Genomic DNA, 14,444 nt, shown 5'->3' with positions numbered 1-14,444 from the left:
TGTCCTTTTTTATGTCATTTCAGCATGTACATTGCAAAATAGAAACATCTTCTGTCTGATTGGCCCATAATTCAATGGGTGGGGTTGCACCGGCCATAATTCATAGTTGCATAATACGACATTTACCTTCGATTTAATAGCAGCTTTCTAATAAGAGTGCAACAGCCGGTTCCCGAAGTACAAATCCCATTCATTTTCTCCATAGGGGAATTGATTTTGAACGGCAAACTTTAAAGACCAACTGTGAGCTATGAGGATGTTAATCGATGGTAAGCTATATGCTTTTGTTGAAGCGTCATGGAAAACTTTCCAGTGTTACTTAAATTAATTAAGTGTACTGTTGCACATTTTATTGGTGCAGAAGGTGCAGAGATTATATGTATTTTGTAAAACGTTTTAAATGGAAGCACCACAATCACTCAGAGATTGTGTACCAGTGAGTAAATAAAAATCGCCCGCTTGAACATTTTGGCCCGGTCAAACTCTGGAAATGTACGTCATGCAAGTAGACAAGTGGTCAAGAGCAAAAACTGCAAGTGTGGGTATTTTGTCAGGTCCACAGTCTCCAACTCCGCATAACCTCATGAAACAAGCTGATGATGATGTGTGAGGCTTTCACATACAGAGGCAGGACATCCTATCATTGCATTCGGACCGAATGCATCAATTGGATGAACATTTTTGGTTTCTGGCACCAACAACCATCCCACGCTCAAAATTGCTTAAATCACCTTTCTTTCCCATTCTGACATTCAGTTTGGAGTTCAGGAGATTGTCTTGACCAGGACCACACCCTTAAATGCATTGAAGCAACTGCCATGTGATTGGTTGATTAGATAATTAGATTAATGAGAAATTGAACAGGTGTTCCTAATAATCCTTTAGGTGAGTGTATGATGGTATTTTAACCAGCTGAGAACTCGTGAAGAGCTTATAAATGTGTACAGGAGTCAAAACAGCGTCAGGAATCCCTCCGTCACACACACAAACCAGGACCTGCTGCGAGGTGACGCGGTTCTGACCCCTGTACCGAACTGTGATGGGCAACGTCACAACTATGACGAGAAAAAACAGGTAGGCTACGCTTGAGCATTTTGTCCTTTTTAGGGTCTCATCTTCCTGTTTTTGGTTCGAGATGCGTTCATAGTTCATTGGCACCGCACCAGTTAGTTTGGAAGCAGACAGAGACTCATCTTTTTTGATGCACACCAGGGTTCAGATGGCTGCGTGCACACTTATTTAAATGAACCGCACTAACAGAACAATCGCACCAGCGTTAGTTTTAATTGAACCAAACACACCCTAAATATGGCACTGCATTTGATAGCACAGACAAGATGAGAGCACAAGCATGCTTTAAGTTTGTTACGCTGATGAGTTTGCCTGCCCATCCAGTCATGATGGCTAATGGTAAACACACTTTGCTTAATTGTAGCAATAGGACCACAGACACAAGTTCCTCTTGGGAGTCATAAATCTCTCAAGAACGTAACAAGCAAAGGCCAAAGCAAGCCCAGAGAAGTCTGGCCTTCCACTGATCATCATCAACTTATATTCCCCTACTGACTCTAGCCAGGTAACTAGTGAATCTCAGAGACATTCAAGTTTTGGGAAGGTGCCACATGCAAGACCATAGGAGAAACAGACACATAATGCCCAAAACAAACCTTTCTATGAATGAACATGCATATCTCCAGGACATTGTGTGTATTATTACTGTCTAGTATAGTGTCTTTTGTATTGCACACCATTTAATGCATGCCTTACGATAGAACTATTGGGATTATGCTTCATATCAAAACAATCCTTGTTTATCTTTGTCTATCCAATCTTTGTTGTTCCACGAAAATGTATGCAAGTGCAACTGGCTTTTAAAGGGAATGGGAGATGAGACTCTGGTTTATTGCGCGTTACGCCTAAAACACACCCATGACTCATTAAGAGACTAGGTACAACTACAACCCTTTTGGACCATGCGTATGCATGCACACCGACCGTTTTTTCCATTATCAAACTAGCAAAAGTGGATTCGGACACGCCCTAAGTGCACTTGCACTGCACGCTGTAGACCATGTGCTCAGATCGTTAAAATAGGGCACTAGGTCAGACGTAGCTACCAACTCAAAATTTCTCTGCCTCAAAATATCTTAAATTTGTCCTTCATGTCAGAAGTAAAACAGGACGTAGTTTTGTTTTGCACCACATCCAGTTTACACCATATCACTAATTATAATGCATTCTACTGTCTATGATAGCGTTGCGGCACTCTCGTCCGGTGTAGATGTGATGGGCTTTTGAAACACTGCTTCATGAAGTTTCGTAACCTTTACTAACCTCTTGATTCGAATCAGTGGTTGGGAGTATCAAACTGCCAAAGTCACGTGATATCAGTAAACGAGGCTTCGTTACGTCATAACGCGAAACGTTTCAAAATTTGAATCATGAGGAGTCTCTATGGGTTTTACCTGATCTCTAATCAGTTTTACACATTTGTACATGTTTTAATGAGACATTACTATAATTCAAATGAATAATAGTAGTTAACAGTCTCTTATTGACCTGTTTAGCTGAGCCATCCATGGAAGAAACAAAACAAGCCCTGAAAAATGATAAAAGAACACATATCATACAGACACTTGATATTTAATCCTATGATTAGTTAGTTGAATTTGATAGATTTTAGGTTCAATAAAACATTTACAATGTGTTAGTAAAAGCTGTTTTATGCATGTTTGTCCTGAGTTTTTGTTGTATTCCACTGTTCTGACCAGCAGGGGTCACCAGCGCGTGGCGTTTCGAACGCTTCGACACAGTGAATCATTTTGTGAAGCAATCGATCATGGTTTATCACAAGCATAAAACACTGCAGAATTAATTTGTCCACTATAATATATTTTCTGAACAAAGTGGGTGCTCTATAAATGTATTGTTACATAATACAGAAATAACATTCACAAATATGAAATAACAACAATAGTGATCAGAAGTGCAAAAGAAAAAAATGAAATAGCACGTGTCTAAAATGCCTCACTGATTGGAACAAGACCATGATACACTTACAAGAATTTACAGCATGCTCCAAACGTCTCAGGCCATCAGTGAAAATGCTTCATTGCTTATTATAGATTTCTCAGACTTTTGGACAGCACTGCATCTGTCAGAAGTTTAGGACGCAAGTCTTCATTTATTCCTTCATTATAAAACAATGAAATCATTCTCAACAGAACTGGTAGAGAAATGAGACTCAAGAAATCATTCATAAATCAAACTACATTGCTTTCACTCTTAGAAGAAACGGTTCTATATAGAACCTTAAAGGGTTCTGTCAGGCACTTCATACATAGAACCTTTTTAGCATAAAGGGTTCTTTAAATTAAGAACCTTAGGGTTCTATATTGAACCTTTATACAGCCTCATGCACAACTCACTGAACACACACACCCACTCAATGTCAAACATGCTGAATTAGGCTCTGTTCAGAATAGCATACTAACATAATATCACTATAGCGTGCAAACAAGTTGCTGAAATACTGCATCCCGCAATGCGTCTCATCGTTTAATCAAATTGCTAGACATTAAAAGACATATTTACACAAAATTGAATTAATAAAAAATAAACTTTATTTTCCAAAACGATTATTGGATACTGCTCATTAACATGCAATGTGGTCATGTGACAACAGTATAGCATACCACTGTATGCATAACAACACAACCCTACTACTGTTTTACTATATGTGTTAAACAGCAAGCAATATAGCCTACGATGTGTAATGCACAGTATTCAGTGAGCAGTAATATTACAATAAGTACTCCATTCTGAACACAGCCGGTGATTGTAATACATCACAGTTGTAGAATGTTACATTCCATTTGCCCCATAGCTGATGTACTAATATAATCTGTTAGTAATTCAAATACATAATTATGAATATAAATCTGTGTGCATATATATATATATATACACACACACACACACTGTACACACATCATATTGAGCCTACTTTAATGATAACCTCATTATAAGATCTGCTCTGTTTCATCAAGTCTTAAACAGAGCTGATGGATGGACGGACGGATGGATGGATGGATGAGTGGATGGACAGGCGGCTGGAGGTCTATAGGTTACTGAAGAGTTCATTTTTCTTGCTCCAGTCCATGGGCGGAGCTCTCTTATTGGAGCGTTTCTGGTGCGCGCGCTCTTTCACCTGCTGTAAGGACAGATTGAGCTCCGGGATGGTATCTATGATAGATGTCTCCAAAGCCTGAGAGAGGAAGAAAAACAAACAGAAAGATATGAAGCACCTGCTACAAGCACGTGAAACGTCTTTCTAATGGAAATTTTTTGCCTAAAATTTCATTAGGTTAATACTGTATACTGCTGACTATTTCTTTAAAAATAGTATGTGAAACAGTATGCATTATGTAAATGTCACACAGTCCCTTGTGAAAAATGTACATGCAAATAATATATAACTGAAATAATAAGTGCAGTTAAAAGCACACTTTTATGACTTTTTAACACACTTTTAAATTAAAAGTTTAACTTTCATGTTTTAACCTTTTGTCCTGTTTTGAAGAAGTGCACTTATTTTGATGTGTTGAGTAATGTACTAAATCACATGTAAAGTACTTGATTATTAAAACTAGTGTTATTTAATATTCTATAAGTTCAAATGTACTAAATTGCAACTTCTGCATAACAAATATGAATATATTTAAATACATACAACTGCCAATGTAAATTACAGTAAATTAAGTATATATTAGTTTATCATACATGTTTGTCAGTACATTCAACAGTAGCTTTAACCATATTTCAAAGACAATAGAAATAATTATGAAATGAGATAAAATGATTACATATATAGTATGTTAGTAATAAGAGTAGTAAGTTATGCAGTAAGAGTAGTATGCATGCAGTTCTGCATTCAGCATCAGTCTCACCTCAGGGGGTGGAGTCCCAGTGTGCGGAGTCATGAGGGAGGCGTTGGAGGATGCGTTGGAAGGGGACGGACTGACTGACATCTTTGAGTCGTTCAGCCCCATCTCTTTGGCCACATTCCCATTGACCTAAACAGAAGGCAGATTTCAGTCAAATGTCCTGTGTGGGATCATCTCAGTGCTGTGGTCTGTGCACTAGGGGTCAGACTTGAGCCTGTGTTGTACTGTGACAGCTGCAGTGTGTGGGCCTCAGGCTGCTGCTGCTGCTGCTGCTGCTGGAGACTGAGCTTCATTAACTCTACGAGTGGGCAGCATTAGCCAGGCATCAATACTCCTCCTCTGACAGGTGACAGCGCCCCCTTCTTCCCTCCTGCCAGCTACATCTAACACGTCAGCCATTAGCCAGAAGCTGAAGGATCGCTGTATTCCTCTTACTTTCCCCCACAATCCTCTTTAGAGAAACCGTCCCCAGCGGCTCTCTCTCTTTCTATCTTCTGGAGACACAGCCTCAAAACTTATAAACTCAAGCAATGAGTGTGATGGATCGGAGAAGACCTGATCCGTCCATGTCAACTCCGGCGAGATGAGCGCAAAAACTGAAGGTGAATTCAGAAGGTAGCCTTAAATAAGTATTACGGGCCATAAAATTTTATTTTTGCCTTATAATCTCGCCTCAAATATATTTTTTAGTCTGTATGACAGTGTGTCTTGCATATTAGTGTCAAACACTGCAAGTCATAGTCTCGCTAGCGGTGACATATAAGACAGTCTGTGTCTCACAGTCAAACTGCTCCTGTCACAAAAATGTGATGATATATCAAGTTTATGCTCCTTATGTTTTATTGTGGTGGCGTAATGTGAGAAATATTACACATATGTGTCACCACAAGTGAACGACAAAGCCATCATTTAACTTTTAATGCAGAAATTTAGTAGAGATACAGTGCAGGGTCATTAACCACACAGGTAACACTTTTATTTAGGGACCCATTTCTCACTATTTACTAGTTACTAGGATATTGGTGGTTTATTAGTACTTATTAAGCACATATTAAAGGGTTAGTTCACCCAAAAATGAAAATTCTGTCATTAATTACTCACCCTCACGTCGTTCGAGACCCGTAAGACCTCCGTTCATATTCGGAACACAAATGAAGATATTTTTGTTGAAAGCTGATGGCTGAGAAAGGCTTCAGATAGGCCTCCATTGGCATTCAGTACACTTATACTCCCAAGACGGATAAAAGACACTCAAAACATCGTTACAAAGTCCATCTCACCACAGTGACTCTACAATAATCTTACGATGCGACGACAATAGTTTTTGTGCGCAAAAAAAATCAAAATAACACCTTTTTCCAACTTGTTACTGCCTTCCGTGTGTGCCTCCACGACGCATGCGCGAGAATATGACGCAGATCCTGCGTTCGGACAGATGACCCAGAAGTGATTTGTTTACAATCAGAGGAAGACGCGCGTATCTCAGCTGTTGGATTCTACATTGATCGTGCTTTAGGTCTCGGCGTAGTGCTCAAAATGGGGTTAGAGTGTGCATTTCATGGAATCCCGAGCCCCGGCGCTACGTCATATTCTCGCGCATGCGTCGTGGAGGCACACGCGGAAGGCAATAACAAGCTGGATAAAGGTGTTATTTTGATTTTTTTTTGCGCACAAAACTATTGTCGTCGCATCGTAAGATTATTGTAGAGTCACTGTGGTGAGATGGACTTTGTAACGACATTTTAAGTGCCTTTTATCGATCCTGGGAGTATAAGTGTACTGAATGCCAATGGAGGCCTAACTGAAGCCTTTCTCAGCCATCAGCTTTCAACAAAAATATCTTCATTTGTGTTCCGAATATGAACGGAGGTCTTACGGGTCTCGAACGACATAAGGGTGAGTAATTAATGACAGAATTTTCATTTTTGGGTGAACTAACCCTTTAATGCCTAATTTTGCATATCCTACATCCCTTAAAGGTGCAGTGTGCAGTATTTATGAGGATCTGTTGACAGAAATGCAATATAATACACATAACTATGTTTTCAGTGGAGTATAAAGACCTTACATAATGAAGCGTTATGTTTTTATTACCTCAGAATGAGGCATTTCTATCTTCATACACCGCGAGTCCCTTTACAGTGAAGCTGCCATTTTGCGCCGCCATGTTTCTACAGTCGCCCTAAACGGACAAACTGCTCTACAGAGCGCTAGCTACTCTCTGCTGTCTCAGACAACGACATCTTTGTCCTGTGTCGGCCACCATAGCTTCTCTATGTGCTCCGAAAGGGAGGGGTGAGAGGTGGACGGTTGCAATTCACAACCTCACTGCTAGATGCTGCTAAAATTTACACTGTGCAACTTTACAAACCTTTATTTATTTTGTATTGAATATTTTAATCACTATTCTGTCATTTTTCATTGTCAACAATTTTACTTGATGTAATTTACATGTTTAAGCCCAATATGCTTAATAAATATTCAAAGTAGTTGACTGTCATTCTCCTCTATGCGGTGTCCATTGCTGTTTAAGATTAATTATATATTTAACATTTTTATATTTATTTAAGTCATGTACCGCACATTCATTCATCATCTATTTTAAAAGACCTTTTGTAAAAATTGTATTGGGTCGGTAATGACATGAGGTGTGTAATAGTGTAAGTATAATAATTTTTCTGTACAACAATAATTAAATCTCTGTTGACTCAATAAGTGACATTCACATTTATTCCTCAAGGTGGTAATGTCTGAAACTCAATGATGAAGTGATGTTTCACTCATAGTTACCGCAGGCAGAAAACAAAAGATTAGGAAGAATCATCAGCAAAACTTGAAATGGCTCAGAGATTTACAGCAGAGCAAGAACGGAACACAATCAAATATTACTGTCACTGTCACTTGATGCTGGATCTGGTGAAGAAGCTGTCAGCGATCTAAATATTGACATTAAAGATGATAGTTTTGAGAATATGTTTGAGATGGTGAATATGAGGCAGATGCTGAATATACTGGGAAATGAGCTCTGACGAGGACAGTGATGATGGTATAAAACCCTGAACCCTTCCACTCCAAAAGATAACAAAATATGCTTTATTTGATTCTTCTGTAATAGTTACTCTAACATCAGGAGAGTTTTATATTATCACGCCGTGTAGAGATCCATCTGTGTGTTAGATATAGAACCGGGTCGCTAAAGACCCAAATATGTAATGACTGGCGAAACATTCATGCATTTAATGGTTAAAGAGAAGACTAACACAAATCTATTTAGTATATAATTTAAATTTGTATTATACAGAATGCACAGTTGGAAAGAAAATGTATCATTTCAGCAGGTTCAAAATAATTCATGCTATCAATTGACCGTCATAAAAGGTACTAATAATCTGCATTCTCATGTATGTATGTGCGCTGTTACCAGAAACTCAGTACTAACTAACCGGAAAATAAGTAGAACGCGGAAATAGTTGTGCAGGTAGTCCATTATTCTCCCACTCATAATGATTATGGGCAATAAAACGCATTATTGCTTTTTTACATACACTGCATGAAGTCCATTAATCTGTACACCACTGACACATCTCAGACCCTCCAGCACACAAACTAGTTCAATTAACAACAGAGGCCTGACTGAAAACTTTAAAACCTGCGATTAATCCTTTCAATTTCTGAATAAAGGATCCATCTTCAACCTCTAATGGGCTTCTGGCATGCCTTTTATAACGTTTATAATTGGCATAATCACAAGTAATTGTGTATAATACAGTTTTAGACTTCATATTTGTCTAGAGGGATGACTTCACTAAACCCAATAATGGGCTAATACTGTATACGGTAAAGTTTTCCAATAACCTCTGAGAAACTTGCTGTTGTACGTGTGTTTTTCTGCGATGAGAACTAGGGTCAGGCACAGGTCAACACAAACAATTCCAAGTTACAGTATTTATTTATTAAAAAGCTTGCAGAATAACAAATAAAACCCCAACAGGAAAGAGTACAGGGCTGAGAACTGAGGAGAAAAATTGATCTCAAAATCCATTTCTAGCCAGATAGATTCAAAACATCTAATGCCAGAGCTTTTTTACTAAATAAAAAATGTGAACAAATGATATTTAATCACAAACGAGCCCGATTCTGTCCTTGATGCTCAATGTTATTAAAGCAACAAGACATCATTGTAATATCTGCTGAATTTGCAGCATTGATCTTATTTACACAACCAAAGCCCAGAACCTCAACTTTCCTTAAACTTTAGCCTACTCTTTTGCTACCTGGTATTTCACTTTTGGCAGGGGAAAGTGATACTAATGGGTAGGAAGTCAGTGGGGATGCTACCATGTTATCTTTCTTGCCCTGCTGGCCATGTAAAGAATGAGGTGTGTCTAAGGGCCCTATCATACACCCGGCGCAATGCGACGCCAGGTGCGACACAAATGTTTTAGCTAGTTTTAGCCTGACGCAGTTCTCATTTTCACGCCCAGCACCACGTTGTTTAAATAGCAAATGCACTTGCGCCCATCTGTTGGTCTGAAAACAAGGTGTGTTCAGGCGCATTGTTGGCGCGTTGCTATTTTGAGGAAGTGGAAAACGACTGCGCCATTGACCAACAAAAACCTGGTCCAAAGTCAGTATTTTTAGTGTTATTTAAAGGGCATGTTAGTAATATCCACGGTGCGGGTGCACAAAGCGCGTACACTCTGCTTATTACACACACAGTGCAGCAGCGCACAAACTTTTTAAATATTAAAAATAAAGGATTCCGCCATGGTGCAAGCGCAACTGGCTTTTAAAGGGAATGGGAGATAAGACTCTGATTGGTTTATTGAACGTTACGCCAAAAACACACCCATGACTCATTAAGAGACTAGGTACAACCCTTTTGGACCATGCGCCTGGTGCACCGACTGTTTTTCCCGTCATTAAACTAGAAAAATTGGATTCGGACCAAGCACTTAGATTGGTAAAATAGGGCCCTAAGATTTTCACTACAATACAACTTCAGGTATACTGTTGGTATACTAGCTATATATTTCAAGCTAACTTTTTAGTTTATGAAAGTACACTTTGAAGAGTACTCTCAGTAAACTAATAGATTAATAGTCTTTTTACTGCAAGTATACTGTTAGAACTTAACAGCATACTTATAGTTTTCTATTTATATAATTTTTTGCATTTTAAGTAGGCCTACACTACTAGGTTTCTATTCATTTTTATGCACTTAAAGTAGACTTGAAATTAACTATAGTATAGGCCAAACACACTGTATTTATACGCCAAGTACTGTAGCATTTTGTATACCTCTGATAAGTACAAAAAAGTAATTAAAAAAAAGTAGACTGAAAGTGAGAAAATGATGACAGAACTTTAAGTTTTAGGTGAATTATGCTCTTAATATGGCCAGCTAGTATTCTGTAATTTGAGCGGTTGTCTTACCTTGTCCACCATGTCTCCGTTGAGCACAGGTTCAGGTAGTGGTCCTGCGGGCAGAGAGAAGCAGCACAGGTCAGTCACAGATCAAACAACTGCACCTAAACATCTGAATCTGTCAGACGGGACACTTTCTCCAACAATTGCTCCTCATCAGAGACAGCGAGGAAGCAAAGATGAAGACACTTGCTTTCAAACACCCTGAGAATAGCTAGTATGACATTCACTCCTTCTCAGGTTGCAGTGAGCAGATGTCTACTCTGTTACATACTGCAGCACAGGTATTTGCTTCATTTATTATTCAGATGCCGATAATCACCGTGGTGAGATCCGTGATACCTGGATACCCGTCGACCTCCACAACTCCACCGGGAACAAAATCTAGAGGCCTTCATAGTGGATTACACTTTAACAAATGAGCTTGACATGAGAGATGAAGGACGTACAGTATGTGGAGATGGGCAGAGACTTCGTACACTTTAGCATACGTCTACTTCTATTGTCTTTAAAATATGGTTTTTTAATGCCATTTCCACTGAAACTTGTATGTCATGCATTTAAATATATTTGTAATTACACAGTTGTAATGATGAAGTTGCAATTTAGTACATTTAAAATAACTTTAAATGTAATTTCACGAGTTTGTGTGCCCATATAATCTTAGTGAAAGTGGTAAACCGATTTGGCTTGCTGTCTGCTATAGAGGGGCTCGGAGAGGATATTCTACCCGAGCTCCGATTGCCCCCCTATAACAGGCAAAATTGTACAAAAGGAGGAGCAGGGGAGGAGGAGGGATGCTGCTGGAACTAAAAATGGCAAGAGGTAAGCTGCTGGTTTTATACCTTGGTATTAATTGGAAGATTAGATGGGCGTACTCCTCCCGAAATTACGTTTAATAACTTCACATCAAATAACCATTTCAAAACGTCATCCTTTTCCAGACACAAATTTCCAAACCTCTGTAGATTTTCAGACCATATTAAACATAAATGTTTCATACAGCATTATTTTCAGCTTTATATTTGGTATATAGTAGAGTCATCTGTAAATATGTTTATTTTCTCAGAGGTTTCTTCCATTGGTTTTCTCGAAGTGACAACATACAGATAATAAATAATAAAAAAATAATAAAAAAATACAGACTTTTGCATGCACAAAAGAAACCATTTCCTTTGTGTGTCTGCCATTTTACTATGAACAAAACGAGAGCATGAATGCACATGAATTACTGAATTATTGATGAATCTATTTTCTTAAAATGTGGCTTTCCTTAGGGTTGTTCCTCTAATATCAAGGCCTAATGTCCAATTTAACGCATACTCTGTAGTGGCCAACAAACCATGATATGAAATGTGCTGATGGCACAATACGTCTGTGTGCATTGTCCTATTTACCAAGTAAAAAAAAAAAAGTGTTCAAAATGTGGCTTTTGTTAGGGCAGTTTGTCATATCTCAAGGCCTTAGGTCTGCTTTAACGCATACTCTGTGGCGGCCAAGAAACCACACCGTGAAATGGGCTGATGGCGCAATAGGGGCTCAGTGTGCATTGTGCTGTATGCTAAGTTTAATAGTTTCTCATGCGCCCACTAAAGTCTGTATGTTGTTTATTTTTGCAGAGGTCCTTTTAGAGGCTCTGTAATCCATTACTAAGAATATCGTGAGAAAAACCCAAAACACTTCAAACCTAATTTTTTGCATAATGAAAAAGGCATTATGCAACGAGAAAGAAACACGGAGCTTAAATACAAGACTAATCCAATCAATGGACTTAACAACAGGTGCAGCTGATAATCAAACTCAATAAAAAAACATAGAACCTAACTGAAACACAGGAAACAGAACTAAACGTGCAAAACCCAGCCAAACAGACATGAAACACGGATGATTACAATTAAAATTATAATCAAGTACTTTAGTCTGTTAGTCAACGCATCAAAATAACTGCACTTCTTTAACAACAAAAGACTTTTAAAACTATGATTTAAAAAGTATTTTTGTCCAAATATCCAAAAAAATAAAAAAGCTTAAATCAAGATGCATTTATTAGACAAATAAGATTGTATGTCTTGAATTTGGTGAGTTTTTTCTTAAAGGGGCTATATGCAACTTTTTCCCCAAAATAAACGTAACAATTGCCTTTTTATTTGACCATTTATGACTCAAACATCTCCTGATGAGCATACTGACACCTTGTCCGCTCACAGTGGGTGCACCTATAAGCCTGTATCCTATTTTTCCTATTTTCTGGCGGGTCGTCTTTTCCCGCGCTGTCTGCGGATGTGACGTCACCACCGCTGCGAGAGCGAGCAGAAAATGAGAGCAGTTCTGTTTTTTGGCCACAGGTGTCAGTCGCGAGTTTAAATTTCAGAAAAACGCATATAGCCCCTTTAAAACAAGCAAAATTACACTATATTGCCAAAAGTATTGGGACTCCTCCAAATCATTGAATACAGGTGTTCCAATCATGTCCATGGTCACAGGTGTATAAAATCAAGCACTAGGCATGCAGACGCTTCTACAAACATTTGTGAAAGAATGGTTCACTCTCAGGAGCTCAGTGAATTCAAGTGTGGTACCGTGATAGGTTGCCACCAGTGCAATAAGTCTGCCCCCTGTGTAAAGTTTGGTGGAGGGGGGATTATGGTGTATGGTTGTTTTTCAGGGGTTAGGCTTGGCCCCTTAGTTCCAGTGAAAGGAACTCTTAATGTTTCAGCATACCAATACATTTTGGACAATTTCATTCTCCCAACTTTGTGGGAACATTTTGGGGATGGCCCCTTCCCGTTCCAACATGACTGCACACCAGTGCACAAAGGAAGGTCCATAAAGACATGGATGAGCGAGTTTGGTGTGGAGGAACTTGACTGGCCTGCACAGAGTCCTGAACTCAACCCGAAAAAAAAAACACTTTTAGGATGAATTAGAGGGGAGACTGAGAGCCAGGCCTTCTCGTCCAACATCAGTGCCTGACCTCACAAATGCACTTCCAGAAGAATGGTCATAAATCCCCATAAACACACTCCTAAACCTTGTGGAAAGCCTTCCCAGAAGAGTTAAAGCTGTTTTAGCTGTGGGCCAACTCCATATTAAACCCTAAGGATTAAGAATGGGATGTCATTAAACTTCATGTGCATGTAAAGGCAGACGTCCCAAAACTTTTGGCAATATAGTGTATCTGCCAATGGGTAAGAAACATCTTGTTTTCTGTTGTTGTTGTTGTTGTTCCTCTTTCCTCCAGTGATTATCATCAGATGGTTTTACTAATGCTCATTAATCCCTTAATTATATTTATTTATATATATTTATGGACATCTCGGGTTAAACTTGATGACATTTACCTTTGTTTAAGTGAAAATGCCTGTTTTTTCAGTGTTCTGAATATCTGCATTTTTAGGGGAATTTAGCCATTTTAGATGTGTTTTTTTTTTATGGACGTCTCAAATTAACTACATTTTTGCACATGATAATAATGACATTTGCCTTAATTTTTAAGGAAAATTACTTTTTTCAGTTACATAATTAGTTAACTTGAAAAATGTACATGTATACATAACATTTGTATACATTTGCGAGTTAGAAACATTTATTTGTGGTGCTGCACACTTGCCTGATAGGCCACAACTGTAAGTCTTTTACTGTAAACATGTTAGCCGTTTATTTATATGATGGAGGACAAGTCGAAATTATAGTCAGTGACTATTTATTTTTGGGTCACAACATACTTGTGACTGGAGGCTGTTTGTGGTTACAAAGAAACGTCACAATTTGCTGCATTAACAGAACTTAATTGATGTACCGTCAAAAATGTATTGTGGTTATCATAAGTACCTTTCATTTGTAAAGTAATTAAGTGACTGGATTATGAAAAAATATACATTACTTCATATATTAAACATGTTTTGGTTCCAACAAAAAGATGTTCCTACCACCAGCCAGTCTTTCCGAAGAGTTTATAGGAAGAAGAGTAAAGTAGGAAGGCAGATAACAGAATTGGAAAATAATCCTGACACCCTTTACCGTCTTCTTGTCTCTCAATTTCTATCTTTCGACTGCTGTCTGAAGGCTTTA

The 14,444-nt window shown here is 38.5% G+C and overlaps 1 protein-coding gene across 2 annotated transcripts in view; it reads right to left on the bottom strand.

Annotated features, from left to right (window-relative positions):
- Positions 1-2,446: 2,446 nt before the first annotated feature.
- Positions 2,447-14,444, bottom strand: part of nherf1b (NHERF family PDZ scaffold protein 1b) — a 56,109-nt gene continuing 44,111 nt past the window's right edge. The window contains exons 5-7 of one of the 2 annotated variants that reach the window (XM_079833125.1): positions 10,383-10,426; positions 4,950-5,075; positions 2,447-4,267 (exon numbers count right to left, since the gene is read on the bottom strand). In XM_079833125.1, the coding sequence (XP_079689251.1) occupies positions 4,121-4,267; positions 4,950-5,075; positions 10,383-10,426 (317 nt within the window). In that variant the 3' untranslated portion in view covers positions 2,447-4,120. The remainder of the gene's footprint in view (positions 4,268-4,949; positions 5,076-10,382; positions 10,427-14,444) is intronic. The other variant, XM_079833126.1, reaches the window with a different exon arrangement.

This window comes from Gobio gobio (assembly GCF_949357685.1).
Source record: "Gobio gobio genome assembly, chromosome: 1".
Taxonomy (NCBI): Eukaryota; Metazoa; Chordata; class Actinopteri; order Cypriniformes; family Gobionidae; genus Gobio; species Gobio gobio.
The sequence above is the reverse complement of the archived record's forward strand: the minus strand, read 5'-3'. Positions and strand labels throughout refer to the sequence as shown.